The sequence below is a fragment of the Tasmannia lanceolata genome, unplaced genomic scaffold (genome assembly GCF_043159265.1).
Source record: "Tasmannia lanceolata isolate RefF3 unplaced genomic scaffold, GAP_Taslan_0.1 ptg000011l, whole genome shotgun sequence".
Classification (NCBI taxonomy): domain Eukaryota; kingdom Viridiplantae; phylum Streptophyta; class Magnoliopsida; order Canellales; family Winteraceae; genus Tasmannia; species Tasmannia lanceolata.
In genome coordinates, this window is record NW_027518688.1 from 16,919,544 (window position 1) to 16,946,123 (window position 26,580).

Below are 26,580 nucleotides of genomic sequence, written 5' to 3' on the forward strand. Positions count from 1 at the left end.
CCTCCCTAACCTCACGCCACCCCTTCAACCTTGCAGCCCATCCTTCCTGACTACTTGAACCCAAAAACCCTAAGTCGCACAACCCTGCATCACTCTATTTAAGCTCTCGCCTCACCCTCCTCTTTTCTTCTTTATGAAATCCTAATCTAAAGGCTTTTCATGTAACACTCTTTCATGGTTTAAATAATCCTCGGTACCTTCTTCCTTCCTCTCTGTGGCTCTGTGTTTCACCGTCTAGCCTTCGGTCTCCTTTTTGCCAGTGCTTATGTCTCTTTCTCCAATGTATATCGGAGCCATGGTGCACACCACATGTTTGCTAAAATGTCCGAGTGCAGTGTTGTGCCTCCTATTTCATTTCCTAGCCTCTCTTCCCTTCCGGCCACGGTGCACACTTTCTTCCTCGGAGCCGCGGTATCATGGCCGGGCCCGTCGTGTGATTCGTCACCTCTCCATTGTTTATCTATGCCATTGTTGTGGTCTGCACCTTTTCTCTCTATTTCTGTCATCATGGATCCTCATGTTAATTCGGCTCCTACTCTCGGATCAATTGCTTCATCTTCAACTACCGTCTCTGGTTATTCCTCTTTTTTGGAGGTTACTTTCCCACAGATGACTTATGTCCCTCTTGACGGATCCTTTCCATCCCCCAAGGACCTCTCTCTCGCGTGTGGCCCCATGGGTCTAATACCCCTTCTATTGGTACTTCTATTCTTGGCACGTATTCTGGCAGTGACAATTCTAGCCGTGGCGAAGGTCACTTTGCCAGAGGTCTAGGCAGTCATTGGTGGGCGTGGGCGCCCTTACTACACCCCTTATCAGGCAGCGAGACATTATGTGCCTATGTGTTATGCCTCTACATCCTCCTCCGATGGACCAGTAGCACATGATGACAGTTTCCTTGTCACTGAGGCTGACTATGATGAGTTTTTAAGCTTGCGTGCACACTGCAAGCACCTACTGCGCCCTTTGCACAACCCAGGGGTTCACCAGCTTCACTTCTTACTACCTCCAGCTATTGGATTATTGATTCAGTGGCCTCCAACCACATGACAGGTACCTCTGCCTCCCTCAGTTCTTCTCAACCCCTACAGTCTGCCTCTAATACCGTTACATTGGTCGATGGGGCTACTACACCTATTTCTAGTATTGGTGTTATTTCCCCTCACCCTAGTCTTCTCTAGTCCTTGGTACTATGTGTTCCTCAATCCGCATTTAATTTACATTGTATCAGCCAAATTACAAAGAATCTTAAGTATTCTGTCTCTTTCTTTCCTTCTTATTGTGTCCTTCAGGATCTCTCAACTGGGAAGACAATTGCTTCGGGTCGTATGACGATCTCTATCGTCTTGATTGTGTTCCCCGTACTGCTGTTTTGCATACATTAGTCAATCCTTATCAATGGCACTGTCGTCTCGATCATCCCTCCCCGCAAAAGCTTCAGCAGTCATCCTTTATTCCAAGTCATGCTCCCTCTTCCCAGTGCGAATCCTGTGAGCATGGGAAGCACCGTCGTGTGTTCTTCCCGTCTCAAGTTCTTAGTCGAGTCTCTACGCCCCGATATATGGGGCCCCCCTCCAGGACCACATCTCTCTCTAGTTATTGATATTTTGTCATTTTTGTCAATGATTTCTCTCGTATGACTTGGTTATTTCTTCTCAAGGACCGCTCTGAGGTCTTTCATGCCTTTCGCACATTTCATGCAGATAACTACACAATATGCGTGTACTCTTAAATGTTTGCACGCTGATAATGCTAAAGAGTACTTCTCTGCTGCCTATTGCGATTTTCTATCCTCCCATGGCATTGTTCAACAGTCCTCTTGCTCCTATACCTCTCAGCAAAATGGTGTTGCCGAGAGGAAACTCTGCTACCTACTTGATATGGCTCGCACCCTTCTCTTTCAGATGCGGGTTCCTCAACTCTGTTGAAGCGATGCCATCCTTACATCATGTTTCTTGGTCAATCGGCTTCCTTCCTCTATTTGAGATGGTAACTCATCCCTTTCGATTTACATCCTCAGGGGAATCCCTTTCCCCTCACTCCACACGTCTTTGGTTGTGTTTGTTTTGTTCACCACCTATCACCTTGCCTCGATAAGTTGGCTCATCGGGCAGAGCAGTGTCTTTCTGGGGCACTCTCGCACCCAGAAGGGTTGTCATTGTTATAGTCCTTGACGGTGGCACCGCTTTGTTTCCTCACATTCTTTGAGTTCGTCTCATTCTTTATTGCCCATACAGCGAGCAGCCCCTTTCTGCCCAATCCTCCGGTTCCCTTCCTCTTTCGGTCCTTCCTAATCCGGTTGTCCCCTCTTGTCCACCGTTAGAGGTATCAGTGGCTCCTACTATGTCAGATTCTACTCCTGCTCCTACAAAGACCTATCAGCGGCGTTCCCGAGCAGATCCCTCTCCTATGAAGGCATTGTCTTCTCATCAGGAGATATTAGCTCCTGCCTCTCAGGTACCTTCTCTTGCCTCTCCTGATGTTGTTACAGATTCTCCTATTGCTTCACATACTCATTCTTGCTCTACTGCCCACGCTATTTCTCACTTTGTTTCCTATGATAAACTAACTCCTGTCTTTCGAAGCTTTGTGTCTTCTTTGTCTTATGTTCCTTTACCGCAGTGCCGAGGCCCTTGCTCACCCGGGATGGCGCTCTACTATGGACCTTGAGAGGGGTGCTCTTCAAACCAATAAGACTTGGGATTTGGTCTCTCTTCTTTTGGGGCTCGACCCGTGGGGTTTCAATGGGTTTTCTTCATCAAATACTTGCCGGATGGGAGTGCCTGAAGGCGCGCTTAGTTGCGGTTGGGGTTGATTACACAGAGACTTTGTTTCCTATGATAAACTAACTCCCGTCTTTCGAAGCTTTGTGTCTTCTTTGTCTTGCGTTTCTTTACCGCAGTCTGTGGCCGAGGCCCTTGCTCAACCAGGATGGTGCGCTACCATGGACCTTGAGAGGGGTGCTCTTCAAACCAATAAGACTAGGGATTTCATCTCTCTTCTATCGGGGCTCGACCCGTGGAGTTTCAATGGGTTTTCTTCATCAAATACTTGTCGGATGGGACAGTTGAGTGCCTGAAGGCGCGCTTAGTTGCGGTTGGGGTTGATTACACAGAGACCTTTTCCCCTGTCGCCAAGATCCCTTCTGTCCGTGTGATGCTCTCCCTGGCCGTTAACCATGGTTTGCCCCTTTCAGCTAGATGTGACGAACGCTATCCTTCCTAGCAACCTAATTGAAGAGGTGTACATAAAGCAACCTCCTGGGTATGTTGCTCATGGGGAGATGTCCTTCGTGTGTCGCTTGCGAAAATCTCGCTATGGCTTAAACAATCTCCTTGAGCATGGCGATTTAGTGAGGCTATCATGCGTTTTGGCATGAAAAAATTCGTCGTCGATCAATCTGTTTTCAGTCATCAGTCTGCGGCTGGTTGTGTTCTTCTGATAGTATATGTTGATGATATTATCATTATTGGCAGTAACTCCGTGGGTATACAGATATTGAAGACCCTCTTGCAAAAAGAGTTATCCACAAAAGATCTAGGTCGCTTGAGATACTTTCTTGGGATTGAGGTAGCCTACTCCACTTAGGGGGCCTCTCTCTGAAAGAAAGTGTTGGATTTATTTGATGAGACGGGTTACCTTGGGGTGAAACCTGTTGTTGTGCCCATGGATCCTAATGTGAAACTTTATCCAGAAGAGGGTGACTTGTTAGATGACCCTGGTAGATACAGGAGGTTGGTTAGCATGAGCTCCCCTCGTACCTCCCACTGGGCCGCGGTGCTTCAGATTCTAAGGTACTTGAAAGGCGCTCCAAGAAGAGGCCTACTCTTTAAGAAGCATGGTCATACGAAGATAGAAGGGTTCTCTGACGCAGATTGGGGAGGATCTCCAGCAGATAGGAGATCAACCACTGGATATTGCACCTTCATAGTAGGTAACTTGGTGTCATGGTGAAGCAAGAAATAGGATGTCCTAGCAAAATCCAGTGTAGAAGCCGAATGCAGGGCAATTGCTCACACGAGTGGAGAACTGATCTGGTTGCACTCCCTTTTGTTGGAGATCGGTAACGCCCCTTCCTCTCCTTCTCAATTGTATTAAGAAGGAGATTTGTCTGTCCATTGATCTTCTGGTAATTCGTCCCACATGACTTGGCAAGGCGGTTTCGAGGCGTGGGTGTGATAATAGGGTCGCAATTCATATTGCTACAAATCCAGTCTTCCATGAGCGGACTAAACACATTGAGGTGGATTGCCTTTTCATCCGTAAAAGAATCCACAGGGGCGAGCTATGTACAGTTTTTACTATATCAATGTATCAGCAGGCTGATATGTTCACCAAATCCTTAAGGCTAAGTTGAGCGATATTTGTAACAAGCTGGGAATGTATGATATATACATTCCAGCTTGAGAGGCCGTGTTAGAAGGTGTATGTATTTGTCTAAGGGCATTATAGTCTTTGTACCATCTCTTTTAATATAAATACATAAGTGAGGGGGAGCATATCTCCATCTTACCATTTCTTCTCATTCTCTTCTCTTCTCTCAACAGATGGGAAAGGTACAGGGGTGGAAAAGGATAGATATAGGGAAATAGAAAAGTAGGGATCCGTGCTTGGGTTGGCATGTCGGGCCTCAGACCCAGACCTAGGCAGTCCTACTGCAGGTGGACTCCAAGACAAGATAGAGAGATGGCCAGAGAAACAGGCAGTAGATGCCTGATCTCATCTTATACAGCGTCATTTTGTGGGCCCTTCGCTTTCATTACATCGATGTGGATTACCTCAAGAAATAGCAATAGAACTTCTCCAGACATTTGTAATTCGTGGTCTAATCAGACAAAAGATCCATTTTACATCATATCTAACGGATTACTTGGTTCGGACCGAAGAAGCAATGTCACTCGATCATTATCATAATCCATTATCTATATCTATTCCATAGTGGATACTTCATAACACAAAAAATATGGATACGTGTGCATCACATATAATATAACTAGGGATGAAAAAAAAATGATGGGTTCAAAGGATTTTCTCCTATATTTCCTATTCCCGTCTCCTTTCCTTCGCTCTACGAACGAATGGATCGTATTGAATTGGAAAACGGAAAGATTTGTACAGGTTATATGTTTCGTCACCACTTTGTGGAAAATCATTAGGTATGAATATGTCAGATACCCGTGACTCGATTTCACAAGTAGAGACAATAGCATTGTATTATCTGACTCATGAGGATACATGGAAGTATCTTTATTGTCAAAATGAGTACTAAAGGATCGAATTAGATTTCGTACATTCCCATCAATTTTATATGTCATCTTCAAAGAAAGGAAACCTTTTCATTCTTATTTATTGTTGGTAAAGCAAATTTCTGTTGACCAGTTTTGATTCTTCTTTCCCCCATATAGATATTGAATGGAAAGCACCATACCAATTAGTACGAATTATTACTTCTTCGAACAATATATGTGTCGAACCAACAGCAAAAATTGATGGGAAAAGGGGTTTGCAAGGTGGGGAAAAAGCTGGGAGGCGGAGGCCACAGGTCTGTGGGAATAGAGGGGAAAGAAAGAGAGGTAGGATGGAAGATAGAGGGAGGAGGAAAAGAAAGAAGGGGAAGAGGGTTGTTGGCTAAAGATTGGCCGAGAGTGGGAGAAGGAGAGAAAAGGGGTTGAGCCTCTAGCTCAATTGGTAAAAGGTTTTGTTCCTAAACCAAGAAGTCGAAGGTTCAATCCCAACTTACCCACCAAAAAAGGAGAAGAGAAGAAAAGAATAAGAGAAGGAAAAGGGAAAAAGAAAGGACGAAGAGAGGGTGGAGAAAGGGAAGAAAGGAAGGGGTGTTGTTATTTTTTTTTTGAAAGATTTAAAAGAGTATTAACGATGCTATCATGTCCTACCCATGAAAATCAACTGTAATTGATGTAAAACAGCTGACAAAGTTAAAGAGTGAAAAGTTCAATGTTGGGAGCTATATTCACCAGGAAGGGGTGTTGTTATTGGATGCATAAACCATGGGGTAAGGGAGGAAAAGAGAAGAAAAGAAAAGAGAGAGGGGGGTGTTAACCTATTTATGGTCCTTACAAACATAGGGTTCTTTGAGGAATTTTATACAAGGGGTGTTAGTTAAGTGATGGGCCATAGGGATAGCCCATGGGATATGAGTTAGGGGCGGGCAATAAGAAACAAGTAAAGGGTGAGGAGGTTTAAGTGGTAGGCCATGGTAGTAGCCAACAAGACATAAGGAGATTTAAAAGGTTTAAATGACGGTATTGGTCTTTGAAAATGGAATTCCTGTAAAGGGTAGTGGCCCATATATTGATGCCCCCCCCCCCCAAAAAAAAAAGCATCTAGGCTAAATAAAATGCATAAATTATAAATAACCACTACCATCTAAGAGGAACAAATAAATCTAATCATGGGGCTGCTAGATCACATCAACTAGTCAACAAGTGGTACTAAAAAGAGGCCAAACATGTAGCTTGTGCAATAGCTCATGTGCACTTTGGACTAGTTTAGCTACTGCAAGCACATGACTACGTCCAAAATTATGAGAAAGACGTGATTTAAAAATTAAAATAAATGACTTAAAATTTTATTTGAAAAATAACGCTTGCAATAAAAATTTGAGTTGGAAACATAATACACCCACACAAATACATAATCATACCTGATTGAAGCCGGCTCTAAATGCTTCCATTTGTCGTGCAATTCCAGTCTTCACAGTCGCATCAACCACCAAAGAAATGTAGTCCTCCAAATTATAGATATCAACCTAGAAAAGACAGCCTCAATGAACCTCAAAACTCCCAACATAAAGGCATCAAAGGGAAAATAAAGCATGCTGTGAGAGCATTGTCTAGAAAAATACCAATGTGCTTTCCTCCCCTTGTTTTAGGATGTAATCTGGATATCCTGGAAGTGTAAAATCTAGACAGAGATCTTCAATAGGAGCACCACGGAAACGTAAATCAGCAATTCCCTTCTGATCACCACCAGCCATTGACTCCAGATACTGTTTCCGACAAACAAGAACTTGCATTTCTTGCAAAATTCTCCCAAACTCAGAGTCAAATGAAAGAATATCGTGCAAATCAAGCTCCTGCAGAGAATTAGAGCCGTTATATTTTTTGGATATAAAAACCTTTAAAAGGAAATGGAAGATCATCAACTAAGAAGCAGCGGAAATAAATAGAAAGAGCCTGAAATTGGCTTACTTGACCCAACACAAGCCTATAAAATGCTGTTGACATTGGCAGGTCCAAAAGCCGTCCATCTTGAAGGGCTTTTGCCATCACTCGACCAACTAGCCGAAAATATTCGATTCCTTTAGAAAATTGGCTACCCTCAGAAGCATCTGCACTAGGAGACCACGGACGAGGAAACAAACCAAGAGGAGCTTGTATGAGATCTCTGCTCCCAACAGTAGAATCTGGTCCAAGTTTCTTTCCATCAGCAACATCATTAATTTTGCTGTTTTTCTGTTCACTGCCATCAATTTCCATCTCGGCCTTTTCTAACGAAGAATTAGATCTCCACATTTCCAGTCCAACTTTTTGAAGGTCATGACTTAGAAGGGTATAAAACTCCAGAGTGGGTCCCAATCCCGTGCCGACCTCACCAAAATATTCTACTTCAAGAACCGCCTTCTGGCTAGAATACATCTCCATTACTTTTGCGGCGGAATCCAAGATCCGATTCCGGGAAACACGGACTTTCTGTCGCTGTAATCTGCCAACACGGACCTCTCTTTCGTTTGACGAGCCATGACTATCGGCACCCTGTTGCTGCTGAAGTCTATGCAATGCGCGAGATAATCCAAAGGCGGTTGAGTAAAAATATTGCCTCCTAGTCTCAAAAGGAAAGAGGAAAGGGCAGGCTTTGGTCAACTGGTAACACCATGAAGGGAGACTCCCACTACACAATGCAAGAGCGTCCTGGATTTGCCGTGCCAATTTGGGGGTGACCTTGCTATTGATAAATTCTTCTGGAGGAACCTTGGCACCAGCTGAACTAAGTTCATCCAGACTAGAAATCTTCCCCTCTGAAAAATCATCCGATAACGCCTGCACTCTTAGGCGAGGTGCTAATTGATTCAGACCCTCTAATACACGCAGTAGTGCCAAAATGTTGTAAGTGGGACCCAATTTTTCCATATCACAAGGAAGCTCCCCTTGCAAGATGCTATCCAAAAGTGAGGATTGTTGCCATGAAGGGTCAACACTGGAATTAGAAGAGCTGACTTTGGCGGACTTTGGTAGAGGAGTGGAAGTAGAAACTCCGGCCGAAGCCCTATCAACTTGGTTGTTATCTGCCTTCTGATATGTAATGTTATAAATATCGCCCCAGAGCCTGCTGCCATCACTAGCCAAAAAATCCGAGCCGGTATACCTGTCATCGTCATCCTCATTGAGTACGAGCTGGCGTTGAATAGCTTGATAGATAGTTAAGTTCCTGTTGAGCTGTTTCCCACCTGCTAAAAATATTAACTTTGGAGGATCATTTGAACTACCAACCAGAGGGAGCCCACGGCGGTCCCTACCACCCCTGATACCTCTACCACTTGCCGATGCAAGCCCAGCCATGGCTGCCGCAGCAAATGACATAGCGCCCTTTGAGCCAAAGGAGCTCCCACTCCTAAATTCGGCGGACTCCATGCCTCTAACTGAGGCAGTTCTGTTACTAGAACCAGACGAAGGATTTGTCTGGCTATCACTTGTTGCCGAGACAACTGTACCATCATCAGTTGAATCTCCAAGTTTCACATCATGTACCTTATCCGGTACGCAAACGGGAAGAGAGTCGTCTCTTAGTACCTGGAGAAGAATGACAAATACAGTATCCATAAGAGAGAAACATTAAACGAAATGTAACTGGAAAAAAGGTAATAAATTGAACAAATACATGTTAACTAAGGGCACGGCTAGCTACCATTCAAAACAAAAAAACATGTTAACTAAGGGCACGGTTGGCTACCATGAATTCTTTTTCACGATAAATCGGTGTCACCCAAGTGGAGATGAGGGTGAAGACAATGTGAAGTGGCTAAACATCTGGAAACAATATACCGGAAACTTTTCCAGATTTTTAGCCACTTCTCAAACCGAAGACACTAGATTCCGGTATTTTGTTTCTGGATTTTTAGCAACTTCACCGTCATCTCCACTAGGGAGACACCGATTTATCATGAAAAAAATTCATGGTAGCCAAATGTGCCCTAAGTGTAAGATTAATACGTATTGTCCAAAGTTTTCAGGCATGAATATTCTAGAGGTGCAGAAAATGTTTCACCTAACTTAAAACCAAAAGAATAATAAAAGAAAACAAATGCTTAAACAGCGTACTTCTTCATGGTCATCATCTTCATCCTCTGACATATCATCCTCTTCAATCACCAGTGCATCCTCAATCTCAACAGGAGAGACATCCAACTCCTCATCCTACAGAACACAAACAGAGTAAATTTTGTATGACGGTGCACCAAAATACAGCCTGTTTATACACAGAATACAATGTGAGCAGTAAAACTTATTTTCATGCATCAGAATACTTCGAGACTTGGGATCAGCTATGTTGCATGGATTCTTTGCCCCCCTATGCCGAATCCGTGTCGACTCGTCTCCGCATCCGAGTCGTACATGGATTTACGTGGGACACACCCGGATTCCTGTCGCAGCCACGAATCCTAATTTTTTCGGGCGAATCTAATTCATCGCTGTCTCTTTTGAAATGCGAATCCTGTATATTTTTCCTTTAAACGTATTTTCTTCTTAATTTTTTTTATACGAAAGCACAACCCGTACTCTTTTAATAAAAACCCTAGTGCCTCGACCCTCGAACATCGACTCCCTTCCTTCTTCAACTCTCTTAATACAAAACTCGCCTCAACCCTCTACCCTTTAATTTTTCATGAATATATATGCAGACAAATATATATATATATATATATATATATATAGAGAGAGAGAGAGAGAGAAGTGTTTCTAAGCACGTGCTTAGAGGGCTCCCTAAGCACAAGTGGCTTAAAAAGCCACCGATTGGTCGCTTTTTGTGAACCCCGCCATACGAACCAATCGGTGGCTTTTTAAGCCACTTGTGCTTAGGGAGCTCCCTAAGCACGTGCTTAGAAACACTTTTCTCATATCTATCTATATATATATATATGAGAAAACTGTTGGTGCGCTTAAGCTCACCAAACTTTTGGTGAGCTTAAGCGCCCCAATCACATGGGGGCCCACTTTGTTAGGTGATCCAAAGCATTCATTTTAAAGTCCCTTACATGGATAGGGGGTGTACCAAAAATCAGCTCCATAGGATCATCCTAACCCCTCCATTTGTGGAGGACAAAAATGGACAGACACAAATCTGCCCATTTTTGTCCTCCACAAATGAAGGGGTTAGGATGATCCTATGGAGCTGATTTTTGGTACACCCCCTATCTATCATAAGGCCTTTAAAATGAATGCTTTGGATCACCTAACAAAGTGGGCCCCCATGTGATTGGGGAGCTTAAGCGCACCATAGGTTTGGTGCGCTTAAGCTCACCAACAGTTCTCTCTCTCTCTCTCTCTCTCTCTCTCTCTCTCTCTCTCTATATATATATATATATATATATATGAGGAAATGGTTTCTATCTGTGCATGGCTGCACAAACCATAGTAGGGGCCACATTTTTTGGGGGATCCAAAGCATTCATTTGGAAAGCCCTTCCATGGATAGGGTGTGTACCAAAAATCAGCCCCATAGGATCATCCTAACCCAATCAAAGTTGGAGGGGAAAATGGACAGACATTGTTTCTGCCCATTTTTTCCCTCCACAAATGGCAGGGTTAGGATGATCCTAAAGGGCTGATTTTTTGTACACACCCTGTCCATGGAAGGGCCTTCCAAATGAATGTTTTGGATCCCCCCAAAAAAATGTGGCCCCCGCCATGCACAGATAGCCTATCTGTGCAGCTTGACTATCTGTGCAGCTGCACACAAACCATTTCCTCTCTCTCTCTCTCTCTCTCTCTCTCTCTCTCTCTCTCTCTATATATATATATATATATATATATATAGAGAGAGAGAGAGAGAAGGGTTCCTGAGGTGGCGCTAGCGCTACCTTATATGAGGTGGCGTTCACAAAACATAGGGGCCCACTTTGTTTGGATGATCCAAAGCATTCATTTGATAGGCCCTCACATAGATAGGGTGCCCACAAAAAATCAACTTCATAGGATCATCCTAACCTTTCCATTTGTGGAGGTTAAAATGGATGGGTATAAACCTCCATAAATCTAAATCTCCACAAATGGAAGGGTTAGGATGATCCTATGGACCTGATTTTTTGTGGGCACCCTATCTATGTGAGGGCCTATCAAATGAATGCTTTGGATCATCCAAACAAAGTGGGCCCCCTATGTTTTGTGAGCACCACCTCATATAAGGTAGCGCTAGCTAGGGGTGCAAGTTTGGCCCAGTGAGCCTTGACCCGCCCTGAGCCCGAACAGGGTCAAGGCTAGATTTTCCAACCCTAAGGGCGGGCTTGGGTTCATTTTTTAGGCCCTTACTCAGGGTCGGGTATGGCTAAGGGTTGATACCTCGGGCCAACCTGACCCGGCCCGACCCGACTCTGTTTACACTTCTACATAAATGTATTCTTGATATCATTCTCAGATTATATGCAACAACCTCCTTATCTCTAAGGCAATTAGCATACTACCGCTTTCATGTTGTAATGTTGTATTGGAAATTGATTTTCCTGTTCTCATTTCTCCATCTATTGGGTTTTGGTTTGTATTTATGTGACCAAAAATCACATATATCAAATAGATCCTGTGGAAGTATTTTGACAATAAAATAGACCGAAAACATGTATAATTGCCTGGCTTGGTCCGACCCAATCAGGGCGGGCAAGGGTTGGGCTGAGCCCTGTAGGGCGGGCATTGGGTTTAGGTTTTTTGGCCCTAACTCAGGGTCAGGGCTAAGATAATGGGATCCAGGGTTGGGCTAGGGTTTTGAAAAACCAGGCCCAACCCGACCATGTTGCAGCTGTTTACTCATATATATATGTGTGTGTGTGTGTGTGTGTGTGTGTGTGTGTGTCTGTGTGTGTGTGTTTGTGTGTGTGTTTAAATTTTAAATTTTGAAAATTTTATTTTATTTAAAAATTACCGAATCCGACACCTCGAATCCGAATCCATGCAACACTGGGGATCAGATATGTAAGGTAAAAAGTATCAGTTACTTATGCAGCATACCTCGGAGCTAGTGTCACCATGTGCAGGTTTCATTTGTGTGTCTTTATCTGAAGCGGCTCTTCTACGGGCAGCATTTCTTGTTTGAGGTCCTTTTGCCTCATCAGGAGCGGATTTCAGAACAGCTTTACCCTTCCCCTTAGCTGAGCTTGCTTGTCCTTCATTAGGATCCTTTCTAGCCGCACCACCTATTGTTACTGATGACCTAGATCTAGTAGAATGGCGACGCCCGGAAGGGGCAGGAGTAGATGTCGATGGTGATCCAGCTGTCGTAGGTGCTGTCCCGGGATCAGAATTTCCAGTAGGAGCTACGGGCTTCTGCCCTGAATCCCCTCGTTGAACTCTCGGCCAAAGAAATTCTTCAACAGCTGCTAAACTTGCCAAAGGATCAATGAGTACAACATTTGAAGAATAATCCCGGAGAGACTTTTCACCTTGGGCCCTACATAGGCGTAACTTGAATGGCTGCGATAACGCACTTAGTCCAGATGAGAGACGTGCATTTCCGGTAGATGACCTAGACGAATGGCTCAATACAACTGGAAACCGCTCCAAGGAGGATAAAGCATTTTGAAGTTTCTGGATTAAGACAGTCATAGGAGCTCCATGACCTACGTTAACGCCAGAAGGAAGGGCAACTGCAATAAATGCTTTATATTTTCTAAGTGCCTGTTGGCGAAGCTTGGGCAAGTTAGCCTCTGAGGTCCTCTCCTTGGAAAAGGTTCCACACGAGAAATAATTCAACAAAGCTGCAACAACTCCACTACCAATGAACTCAAATGTTGACACACCGTCGCCTTTGCCTAGTTCTGATAGCATCTCAGATATAACTCCAACCGAGTGCTCCTCGTTATTAGCAGAAAAATCAGTGAAACGAAGTCCAGAGGCTTTGGACTTGCCCTTACCTTTAGTCTTATGATCCTCAACGCTAACATTCAGCTTCATGCAAAGATTTTTCAAGTGTAGAAGATCATCTGTAACTCCAACTTCAGTTGCCCCAGGGTCGGCAGGGAAATATTTATCTTTGAAAGTTTTGGCACAGGCACTGACTGCCGCGCGAAGACTAGAATTAACAGTTGGCACTTCCAATGTAGTTGGGGGTGACCCAATAGTAGAACTTTTTGGTTCTTCCAAAGCACCGCCATCTGTGTTTGAACTAACACTACGCCGCCGATACCTTCGAGAACGTGTCGATGTTCCAGGCAAAGAATCATTGTCCTTTTCTGTACTAGAAGAATCTGAGGATGTAAGTGCGTCTATTGCATGAACCACGCCTTCTCTGACAAAAATTTTCGAGAAAGTTCCAGGAAGTTTCTCCATAAGAATCTCTGCAATCTGGAGAGATGGAATCAAGACTTGCGGATCCTTCCATGCTAAAACACCAGCTAAGAAACTGGAAAGGAACAACCATAAGTAGTTTCGAATTAAACCTTTTAACCATTATAATATTATAGCATTAAAAAGTCATGTCAGAGCAAAAAAGTTGTCCAGTACCTTGATATGTTGGTTACACCAAGTAAAGACTGGATCATATCGGCAGTGCTGAAGTACATTAACTTGCCAATAACAGACAGGCATTTATGGCGAACTGGGCCATTAACACTGGATCCATAGATCTGTTTCCCAAGGAGAAAAAAGTTGTCACGATTAAATGACTGAACATAAGCATCAGATACCAGCTGCATTGAAATCATGATTATAAATTTCGGCCAAAATACCGAAATTTTGGATTCCGGTTGGGACCGAAACCAAAACCACCAAAATCCGAAATTTCAGCCAGAGTCCAAAATTTCGGCCGAGATTTCAGGTAAATTTAATTTTTTAAATTCTTTTCCAAAATTTCGGTATTCCGGCAGAAATTTCAGTTTCGACTAGGTCTGAAACCGAAACCGAAACCGAAATTTTAAACCATGATTGAAAGCACTAACCTGTATTAGAACAGGAAGAAGGTCCATTCCAAACTGGAGTAGAAGTTCAGGTTGATCGTGAAATAATTTCTCCCGGGCTGAAACTTCGGCTACAATTCCATTAGTCTCATCTTGCTTGCTGGAGCTGCTGGCTGGAGGCTTCTTCACGGCGGACCCTTTCACCAGGAAATTAGAGCAGGTCGGGAGTGAAATGGTTCCTTGTGGCAGTGGGGGGAGAAGCTCATCCGCAAGGTTCACAATCTCAAAAATCTAAGACATGGAATGGAAATAAGAAATTTTCAGAATTTAATGATAGATGGGAGTCTGACAGGTTCGTAACAGTACATCAGTAACACTCACTTTGTTTTGTTTTGTAGATTTTGATCAATGCAACTTAAAGGCGTTTAACAAAGTCTCCGTGTGTAAAATACATAAGGCGCAATGAGAAGCAAACCAAGAAAACATTTTTATAGAACCAACAAGCCTGTATTTGGTATGTCGGGTGCTTATCATATGCCCATTAGGGTTTCTAATAATCGTTCATGAGTGCATGCATGAAGAAAGTTATGGTGTATACACAAAGAACCATGGTGGTGAATTACATTTGTGTTCCATACAGATCGCTCTATTTAATGAAGGTCAAACGACCCAATTTTTGGCGTATCATATGCCCATTTGGGTTTCTAATAATCGTTCATAAGTGCATGCATGAAGAAAGTTAAGGTGTATATACAAAGAGCCATGGTGGTGAATTACATTTGTGTTCCATACAGATCCCTCTATTTAATGAAGGTCAAACGAACCAATTTTTTGGGGTATATACACACTCAAAGTTATGGTGTATATACAAAGAGCCATGGTGGTGAATTACATTTGTGTTCCATACAGATCCCTCTATTTAATGAAGGTCAAACGAACCAATTTTTTGGCGTATATACACACTCAAAGCAAAAGAAACAGCACCACCTCTGATACGTGTCCCAGATTTTAGATTCATGGGTGGATAACATTTTTACCCCTCAATTGGCTATCACTTCAAAAAAAAAAAAAATTACCCCTAAGGGTAAATTCTACGTTGATTTGCCCATGGGCAGACGTTCAGTTCTTGTTTATCAATCCAAATCTACAATCAGAGATGTTATGAAAACAGAACAGAATATCTGTGCACAGACCAATGATCCAGAAATGCTCCTGTGTTTTCTTCCTGATTTACAGAAGGCAAGGCTTAATAAAAACAAGTGAAATAGCAGCGCGTTATAGGTAATCACATGCAACCTGCTATTTAGCCATCCAAAAATTAGTGTCTTTGTTGCATCATATATTCATATATACCGAAAGTTTTTCAAAAGAAAACCCGGCAAGGCTGAAGTTGTATCAATAATTCAACATAAAAGGCGCAACTCTGCAAGCACCCGAAGAAAGCTACACCTATCAAGTATGTGTTGGACTCTACTTATGACGGGTTCAAGGAGTTCTACTTATGACAAGGAGTTCTATGTGGTAGTTCAAGCTTTACGCTCCGGGAGACATTACTAATTGCCGCAAGAACTTGAATTATGCTCTAACCATCAAGCTTTATGCTGCGGGAGACATTACTTATTGCCGCAAGAACTTAAATTACGCTCTAACCATCAAGCCTTGAAATATCTTAACTCTCAGAAGAAATTGAGCCCAAGACATGTGAAATGGAGAGAGTTTCTTCAAGAGTATACTTCTGTTCTCAGACATCGAGCTGGTATTGAGAACAAGCATGCTGATGAATTGAATCGCATTACTGTGCTTCTCCATTCAACGAGCATTGAAGTAGTTGGGTTTGAAAGGATTGAGAACGATCATGCGATCCCAGCTCATAGCTGAGAGAGAGAGAGAGAGAGAGAGAGAGAGAGAGAGTAACAGCCGGAGGAGCAGCTGTCAATACAAGGTTTAAAGCCCAATGAATATAGACTTAAAAATGAAAAGAAAAGAGAAAAAATGGTGAAAATAGAGGAACAAAGAGGAAAAAGAAGAGCTGGGAGGATTTTGATCAAAACTCTGAGCAAAAACCAGAGATTTTGAAAGATAAAGTTGAAGGAATCAAGGTGGAGAATGGAAAAGTGGAAGAAAACTCAAAGCTAAAGAAGAATTTTGTGTAAAAATTGATTTTTTTGTGCTTGAAACTGGACTTTAATGTTTCTGAAACTTTCCAGCGAGAATTGGCCGGAAAGTTCAACATGAAAGTTGTACAAATTTTTCCGTAGATCCAAATTCATATAAAATTTGCAAAATTTGGTAAAGTATTGAGTGAGTTATGTTAATTTTAAGATTCTACTAAAAGGAGGGTTTAAAATGATGTTTTTCATGTTTTCCAGCCACCTCCGGACTAAACATAAAAATTTTGAGGAATAATAAACGGAACATCTTTTATTTTTTTCAGATTCTGTGTAGGAAAAGATACACTAAGTTTAAGTTTTCAGCTGAACTTGAAACCCTCTTTCATTCATTTGAATAAAAATGTGATTTTCCGGCCATCTCCGGTGGGAATTTGCTGGAGTGACCAACATGAAAGTTGTAGGTCTTGATGAAAGGACCAACTTTTATGTTGGGGACTTTTTGAAAATCTTTGTGTATGAAGAGAAGTAGCATGTGAAAGTTTTCAGCAAACCTTGAAACCCTCTTTAAAACCATCAGAATATAAATTCATTTTTCCAGTCGTCTCCGGCGAGAATTCGCCGGAGGGACCAACATGAAAGTTGTAGGTCTTAGTAAATGGACCAACTTTCATGTTGGGAAGATTTTGAGATTCCTTCTTTTTTTAAAGATGACTTTTATTGATAACAATAACAGAGAGGGAACAAGGAGTCCGCGATATCTGTAATTATATTAATCACTGGGAAAACCAAAATTACAATTACGGAATAGCAAGTGTGTTGAGCCTATTATCAGCTACAGCAGGGTGCCACGAAAATCACAGTGGATTGTAATAGAACACCATCTTTGGCGAGTTGGTCTGCCATTTCGTTAGCGGAGCTCCTCCTATGCTCGATAATAGGCTTAATCTCCCGAACAAGGTCTTCGATTTTCGTAATACAATTCCGAATCTGCCATGGTCCCTTCGCTTCGGTAGCAACCCAAGTGATTGAGTTTGAGGAATCGCCTCCAACCATAAGTGGTCCTAAGTTATTCGTAGCAAACTATTTAAGCCCGAATAGAAGTGCTATGACTTCCGCTTCGTTAGCGCATCACAAACACCTACCGACCAGAGTGGCACATTATTACCGATCCGTTGTAGTCACGGATGACGCCCCCGATTCCTGCCTCGCCTGGGTTTCCAACTGCACTCCCGTCAAAGTTTCAACTTAAACCAGTCATTCGGTGGTGGTTTCCACTTTGAAGCAACCTTGAACTTGCTCCTCCTTTACCAAATAATGGCGTTCCAGTTTCTTAGTATTTCCCCCGTGCCATATTCGGTGTTTCTTCAAGCTTTTACCCAAGCGATTAATTCGCACTTTGTCTGCAACGGGACCCAGCACATTCTCCTTTCCTTCTCTACAAATAATCTTTCCTTCCAAACATTCCATATGACAGCATAGGGAAGGAGCTTCCACAAGGCCTGCCCTGTCTCGCCGAAAGCGCCTCCACGCCAACTCAGTAATACCGATTTGATATCTTTTTGGAATGCCCTTGCCACGCCAAAAGGCCTCATTAGGGTTGTCCATATGTAATACGAGAAAGGACGGTGGAGTAGCAGGTGATCCATGCTTTCCTCGCCCTGTCTGCATAGGAAGCACCAGCAAGCCATCTGAAATTTCATTTTTCTTCAATCTATCACTTGTGTTAATGCTTCCGTAAATAACGGTCCAAGCAAAAGCTACCACTCTGGGAGGTGCATGAGATTTCCAGATGATTGCTCGTCTCTTAGCCTTCTTAGATCCATTATTTAGGGCATCAAAAAAGGATTTAACGGAAAAAGATCTATCCGGCTCCGGAATCAAGATTCTGTCATCCTTGCTAAAACCCGATTTTGTCATCCAGATTTTGAGATTCCTTTTGTAGAAAAAGATATGGAAGATGATTTTTCTTTGAGTAGGGCAAATGGTTTGGAAATTAGGGGACAAGTTTTGTGATAATTGTTTTGTGTATTTAGGTATTTCAGAATCAGTAAGGAAGAAGAATACGGGAAAAAACTCAAGTGTTCATAGGTGAGTAATTCAGCACAGTTATAGCATTAACCCTGCATGTGCATGAAAAGATTATTAATGCAAAAACTTGCATTGTATTCCAGATTTTTGATTATATATACTATGCTTTAAGATGTGCTTTAAAACTCCTTGGTATGTACGAATTTTCGCTACTAAGTCAACACTTCAGTGTTGCTCGTATATGGCTCATGAAAAGTTGGACAATATCAGTAGGCTCGCCAATGGGATATAAATATGTTGGCCCTCTTGTCAATGGAGGTAGGGAAAAATAATAATTGACCGTGTATACATGTATATGCTTTGAACCGCAGTGATAGTTTATTGCTTTCTGTTTCATGAGCAACTTTGAGCTATAGTTATATATTATTACTTTGATAGTAAGTTTTGTATATCTGTTAGTCATGCCCAACGATTGATTTAAAATGTTTTTTAACTGTTATTTGCAAATTTGTATTGGACATGCTACATCTGTGCTTTATTTATTCGTTCGTTCTGCAGAACTGGTGTGGATTAAACAACATTTTTCAGACTCGGTGAATAAGCCCGAAGAGAGATCGATTTAGTGTCTGGTTATCCGGGAGCCTCGTAGTTGGTTGGGTAATATTAGTATTTTCTTTTTTGATCTTGTATATATGTATTTTTCTTAGATTCTCAAATATATATATATATATATATATATATATATATATATATATATATATATATGATTCGATTTGGTTATTTAGTATTGCTCTGGATATTGATTTATATTTCTGTACTACTGATATCTGATTTGATGCGATTCAGTTTCCGATTTGGCCTTGCACGCGTGCGAGGTTCGTCCTGGCGGGCATGCGGCGCCTGCCACGAGTCCCGAAGGTCTCAAGGCATGACATGCGACATGTCCTTCAGGAAAATATATGCTTCCTTAAGAGGAGAGCATCCCAATAAGCCTCCGATTAATTGATTCGAGAGAGGGATTTCTGTTCAAAGGTAGTAGACTCTAACTCCCACGATCTTCTCTTAGAGACTTCATTGTGTGGGAACTTCACGCTCGTGGCGTTGCTGGCCATTTTGATCGAGGCAAGACCATTGTTCTGGTCAAAGATTGGTTCTATTGGCCGATCCTCAAATGAGACGTTGCAAGGGTAATTGTCCAATGCCGAACTTGTCACTCGGCTAAGAAGAGGAAGAGCCCAGGAATGCATACCTCACTCCCTGCTCCTTATGCCCCATGGCAGGATGTAGAGCATGGATTTCTTTTTGGGCCTTCTAAAACATCAAGTGGTCATGATTTATTTTCGTCGTTGTGGGCCACTTTCCAAAAATGACCCATTTTATTCCTTGTACTAAGACCTCTGATGCTTCAAACATCGCAAAGCTCTTCTTTCGAGAGGTTATCGGGTTTCATGGCCTTCCTAAAACCATAGTGCGTGACAGAGACGTAAAATTCAGCAATTACTTTTGGAAGACTGACAAATCTTGGGAACTAAATTACAATTTTCTTTGGCTTTCCACCCACAAACCTATGGTCAAACCGAGGTCGTGAACCGAAACCTTGGAAACCTGTTAAGAAGTCTCGTCAGCGATCATGAGGTTGGGATAGAATGCTCCCTCAAGCTGAGTTTGCCTATAATAGCTCTGTGAATCATACTACTAGTTTGGCCCCTTTTCAAAGAATCACAGGAAACCAGTAGACCTTATTCTTGTGGTGTCAAGCGTTGGGTGTCTAAGCCAGCCGAGTCCTTTTAGCAGCACATTCATACAGAAATAAGGCAGAAAATAACTATAAGCAATGAACATTACAAAGCTTTTGCATATGCACATTGCACGCATCATGAGTTCCATGAGGGTGACATGGTCATGGTTTGGTTTAGGCCTGAGCAATTCGCTAAGGGAGCAGTGAAGAAATTACACGCTCGGCAAGTCCTTTTAAAGTAATCAAAAAAATTACTGCTAATGCATATGTTTTAGAATCGAGATATGGGAATCAGCAATATCTACAACATGGAAGACTTGTGCCCTTTTAAGGACCACCTCCTACACCTACCTTTATCCGAGACCCTAGTGATGGCTTTCCCAGGACAACAGTTGACAGCCTTGATTTGGCCGTGATACCACAAAGCACATCTCCATGTCTCCTTTGCCTTCATTACCTACTCCACCTTTGCCTCCACTTCTTACATTTCCAAAAAAGAAAGAAAAGGTAAAAGGTATTCTTGATGAGCATATCATCTCCGCCTGCAATGGAGGTTGTTACAGAAAGTTTCTAGTTAAGTGGCAAGGGCGACTCGAGACAGATTGCAAATGGATTGCTAGAGATGAGTTTCAACAGCTCAACCCTGGCCTTTATAAGCAGAACTGGTTTCACACTTTTACTTCACCTGAGGCGAATCTCTCCAAGCTGGGGAGAATTGATAGGGACATCGACATCGGATTCCAGGTATACCAGCGTAGACGACGTCATCACCTGCCATCCAGCGCCTTCATTTGGCTAGGTGATGAATTACAGATTTACCGAACAGACAGGTCATCATTACGGGAGCCTAATGCAGAGATCTACGAGGACGATACCTATATCGAGTATGGTGCACCACTAACAGCTTACGAGGGCTCTAGACTTATTTTTTCCATTTAGTAGTAGAATAATGCACCATGAGGGGTGCACTATTTTTTTACAGGCAGTCCTGATAGGGTAATTTTTCAAATTTTAGTACTTGGTCATTAGTTTTTTTTTTTTTTTAATGGTTACTTGGTCATTAGTTATAATTTTAGACATTTTAGTAAAAGTCTTTAATTGTAATTTCTTTCTCTATGTCAGAAAGTGGTAAGATAAAGAGATGATAGAGAAAACACACAAATTTAGGGAGTTGAATGGTTTTGAAAAGTTTCACATGAAAAGTCCATTTTTGTAATCGATGAATTATGAATATTGAATGAAGTGGTCCCTTTTCTCAACTGCAAACTTTCCCTTCTTCTACAACAGGTGTGGATTTCTCTTCTATTTAGCATATTTCCTGTCCATTTTATCTCTCCTTTTCTTCCCTGGTTTCTTCCCTAATCTCTCCCATGATTTCTTCTATTTTCTTTCTTTTCCCTTTTTTCTATCCCTATTTTCTCCTAGATCTTCTCAATCCTTTCACGTTTATTTTTCCTTTATTTGAATTGGCTGATGGCTTGTTTTGATCTTGTACTTTCATGGTAGGGCATGACTTGGTGGCTGATTGGATTGACGCTCGTTGATTAACTTGGCCAAATTAACAAAAATATATTTTTTGTAAAATTTGAAAATTAAAGGATTCGTCCAACCAGATTTGAATTTTAACCTTTAATTCCCTTGAAAACTGTTTGAAAAAACATGATTTACCATTTTTTTAATTTCTTTTGCTCCTTTTGAAAGCCTTTACCCATTTAGTCGTCCTGCTTTGAATACTTTTCTGAATCCATGGAATGAAGCTACAAGTTTGGTTAGAAGAATTTTTTGTTTATTTTAATTGGATTTGCATTTTAGAACAGCAAAGAAGGCCTCTTTTCCATGTATTTTGTGGGGCCTTATTTGGTGCTCATAAATGCCTAACACGTACAACATTTACAATTGCTTTGCCGTAATTCAGTAGCTATAATAGTTCTACTTTCGTATGCTTATTTTGCGTGTTTTGCATCATGTCTGTGTTGTGGCCCAAAAAAAAATTGCCCTCATTAGTTTCCTTAACCTTAATTTATCCATTGACCTAGAAGTTCCTAGATAACGTCCTGTTTCACGCCCTTGGAGGATTTCATAGATTTTAGGTCCATCCTTGGGTTTCTAAATGCCTCACCTGTGCAGCCAGTGGTGTTCGTAGAATGGACAGTTTTTTTACAAAGAGAGAGCTGCAGGAATCTAATCTGCTTTGCCATGTGCATTCCGTCAGGTACTCATTGTTTACAATGTCTCTAATGGTTCTCCTTTTAAGAAGTTTCATTGGGTAGTCTGAGGAACTGTATAGAAACTAATCTAAATGTCATTTACTAATTATACATCTATACAAGAACTGATGATTCTCTATGAAGCTTCTTCCTTCATGATGCTTCTCACGTTGCTACGATGCATTTGCAGGTTGTGATTGAGATCCCATTTATTTTTGTCCACACTGTAGTTTATGCATTTTGTTCATGTACTTCACGCTCTTATACTTCAACTTTTATAGGAATATGTTAGTAGCTCTGGCTCCACATCGCTTCCGTAATTTCTGTTGCATTCTATGCATTGTGGAATCTCTACTCAAGTTTTCTGATTCCAAGTAAGTTCCAATTCTCTCTGTTCTTTTACATGTTGGCTTTCCTGAAATAGAAAAAACACTAGTCTGTTGGTTGACAGCAGAGGGTTCCTGTGTGGTGGAGTGGGTACACTACTGGGCATGCCCCATGGCTTGGACCCTATATGGGCTAATTGCTTCGCAAAATGGAGAAATACAAGATACATTCAAGTCTGGTTAGACCTGAAACAGAAGCCCAATTCCTGAGGAGCTATTATGGATTCAGGCATGACTACCTAGTATTGGTTGCCATCAGATTTGCGACAATGGTATTGAACTTCAAGAGAAGATAGATAATGTTTCTCTAAGGCACACCCAGTTATTAATTTGAATGCTGTGGATCAAATCAGCCCTCCTACGTACACAACAGAGACTCCAAAGCGATCAAAAATTGAGGTTCTAGTACGATGTGAGTGAAGAAACTGGTGAAGGAATTTATTTGTATATCTGTGTTAGGTTTTGCAACTGTTCACCGCATAAGTATAAAACCATGGTCCCAGTGAACGATTCACTTTGAATGTTTGTTGCTTATTTCATTATTTTCATCAACAAAGTCAAGAGTTGGTCCTTGGTCCAACAATCTATCTAGTATAGTAGAACCTCTATAATTTAATATCCTTGAAATAGTTTGTTATTTATTAACTTATGAAGAATTAAATTAGAAAATAATCATTAGCAAATATTATTAATTCTGTGAGACTTATAAACATGAAAGCTTAATATCAAGAAAAAACATCTCCAAGGTTTAGAAATCAAAGTAGAGCTTTCAACTGTCTATCATATCATATATTCTTGAAACAATTAGGGTGTAACATGGGATAAGGATATCACAATTCGACTAACATAAACTATGTCGAGCATTCTAAGACATCCCTTTAAGTAAATGCAAGAAAAGACATGTTGGAAGATGCAAAGGATATGGAAACATTAATGGCTCAAGTCTGTCAACTACCTTACTTCAACACTATGGATTTTACCACTTAATTACCCAAGTGAGCATCAATTAGCATATGTTCTAACAAAGCAAGAAGCAGTTGAGGTGGTTGAAACAAGCAGAAGAAAAAATGAAGGGAAAAAATGCAATCTGCATCACGCATCCGGCATCCTGCATCCTCTCCTGTTTCCATCGCCCAAGTGGTAAGCAAAAATGCGACCTCTCATCTCGTACCTCACAACCTATGTCATTCCTTCCTGCCACTCTTGTCGGTGACCAGCCTAAGATTGAGCTAAGTTAGGATTTTGTTGACGAAAGCCTCAAAGACCTTCAGTTTGCTCGTCATTAAATTTCTCGGCAAGCTCCCTTCCATATAATGGGTTTACTAATACTTGGCCTCCATTATGAAAATTGCCAACTGTGTTTCCATATCTTGGATGAGTTTTGACTTTTTTCCTTTTCAAATGTTATTCTGAATTCGACATGGTTAATGCTATAACTTCATTCCCACACATTCACATCATACACTGTCTCTTTAGATAGGATTGGCATCAGGGAGGATCGGCTATGAATAGGTGTTTGTGTTTGTGTCTAAGAGAGCATCGGTTGGGTTTGCAGCAGCATTGGGGCGGTATAAGGCCAAGCAGACCGGCTGGATCAGCTGTCCACTAGAGAATAGACTGTTGTATTCTAATCAAAGCAAAGTATGATCAATCAGCCTGCTCTGATACCGCGTAAAGATTAGAAATCAAATGAGATTTATTCACTAATCTTGGATGATTACACAATACACTAATGAGTGCTTATATGGAACCTTTAAAGAAAATACATAGAAAGAGAATAAGATTATGAAAATAGATAAATAAAGATTATCCTAATCTAGACTAGTATCATAACCTAGTTGTTAATCTAGCACTGAGCGATCCAACAGTCAGATCTAACAAGATCTGATAGATTCTAACACTCAATTTCAATCCCAATGAGCATGATCCTTCTTTCATCCCAATTTGGAACCCAGTTTTATGGAGAAAAGCTATATTATTTCCTATGATTTGTGGACATGGACACGAGTGTCGCGTGTCGACACGGGCACAGAGTGTCGGACACGGCAAACTCCCAAAATTTAGAAATGGATACACAGCTAAAATAGAAAGTACCTATAATCACCATTCAAAAAAAAAAAAAGTACCAATAATCATTATATGTGGATATGGATTCGTGTGCTGAGTTTTGACACGGATATGAGGCATCTGACATGAAAACCCTTAAATTCTAGAAATAGTGGCACACTCATACGCGTACATACATATAGTTCCTAATACTTAAGCAGTACATTTAAAAGTGTCTAAAGGAGTATCGACAAGTGTGGACACGGGCAAGAAATTCAAAGTGTCAGCCAAATCATAGATTATTTCAAATAAGAAACATGGTTAGAAATCCAATCAACTTGAAGCCCTCTATGAGACAGCATCTCCTACCCTTTTCAAACATTCTTCTAACAGCATCGGACACAATCGTGTAAAGGAAAGGCGACAGTGGATCTCCTTATAAGGCCACGAAAAGATTTAAAAAAACATTTAGGTGATCCAATTATAAGAATGGAGAGCAAAGCAGCAAAGCAGAAGAGAGACATTTATTAATCCAAGTGTCATCTATTGCCAAACCCCATTTGGCCCATAATATAGTCTAAGCATTCCCATTCCACTTGATCATACGCTTTTTCCATATCAACCTTGCAAATCACACCGTGATAGTGATGGAATTTCAAGCGTAGTATTCGACCATTTTGTTAGCGACCAACACAAATCTGTGAGAGCCATCGCTAGTCTGTCTGAGCAAAGTTGGAACCGGAAAAAAAAACAATTATATTATTCATCAAAGAAAAAATACAGTTATCCCAATCCACCAAGATCCCTCCCGCCACACCCTCGGAGTCCAAAGAAGAGAATACAGATCAGCTTTTGCACTGGAGATTCCTTATGGTTGATCTATTAATACCCCTAAACTTAGTTTCTTGAAGACTCAGAATATGATGTTTTTATTGCCTTATAATTTCCTTTTACAGGGGCAATCTTTTTAGAGGAGCCCAACCCTCGCACATTCCAGCTTAGAATCTTCATGGGATAACCAAGAGTTGTAAAATCATCCCCCCAAGTTTTTGTTACCTCCAGCTTTAGCTTTACTAGTCTGATCATCTGCTAGAAGAAGCCCTTCATAGCTCATGGACAATTGGAGGCACCACATTTCCAGAATAAACCTCCTGGAATTTTCACTCCTCAATTGACCCAAGGGGTCCCTTATTTGTTTGTATCGGATTTCAGCTCTAAGGAATAAGTTTCTGAATTCTTCCTCCACACCCGCAAAAGATAAGCTTCTTTGCTGGCCACCAGAACATGACTACGTAAAACTGTGTTTTTACCTTCCCCTCACTTTCTGTTTGAGAAGTCGGGATTTTCTGGTCCTTACCAGTCCAAAGGTTCACATTCTTCATCTTCCATCAGAAGAATGACTAAATCATTTGGATTCAGTCTATCAGATCCACCTCTTTCTCATGATCTAGGGATGCGTTCCTGTTGTCCACAATTATTAGAATTCTCCATATCGATTCATTACTTAATTCTTTCTCAACTAGCAAGATCCAAGAAAGCTACATATCCCAGCGAGACCCTTCCTTTTGTAGCCACACTTGGCTCCTACTCCCAGTGGGGTGTCAAATCCTTCTACCAAGCTCTCTGGATAGGACTCTATTTACCTGCAAGAATCAGGGCAAGTACATCAATAGGCCTAGGGATGGTGTGCGTACCTGATCCTCGAGATGGACTCAAGATGGAACACGGATTCAAATGGGAACTTATGGGGAAGCTCCTGCCAGCCACCAAATCCACTGAACGCCGCTCTCATTTGCTTCCTGGCTCCAATAAATCTTCTTGCAAAAGGGATATGGGTTGTTTGCCAATATTAAAATTGACAATGCTATCTCCTTCTAGCACAGGAAAGGGGGCGAGGCATGGAGCACCTAGAGAAGACTATGACGAACATGACTTTGGACAATGC

At 41.6% G+C, this 26,580-nt stretch overlaps 1 protein-coding gene across 1 annotated transcript in view; it reads right to left on the minus strand.

Moving 5' to 3' along the window:
* The window catches only part of LOC143886506 (E3 ubiquitin-protein ligase UPL3-like), a 38,214-nt gene that overhangs the window by 5,842 nt on the left and 5,792 nt on the right, over positions 1-26,580 (minus strand). The window contains exons 6-12 of the mRNA XM_077390500.1: positions 14,162-14,410; positions 13,728-13,849; positions 12,237-13,626; positions 9,339-9,434; positions 7,212-8,810; positions 6,866-7,096; positions 6,665-6,769 (exon numbers count right to left, since the gene is read on the minus strand). Coding sequence (XP_077246615.1) covers positions 6,665-6,769; positions 6,866-7,096; positions 7,212-8,810; positions 9,339-9,434; positions 12,237-13,626; positions 13,728-13,849; positions 14,162-14,410 — 3,792 coding nt within the window. The remainder of the gene's footprint in view (positions 1-6,664; positions 6,770-6,865; positions 7,097-7,211; positions 8,811-9,338; positions 9,435-12,236; positions 13,627-13,727; positions 13,850-14,161; positions 14,411-26,580) is intronic.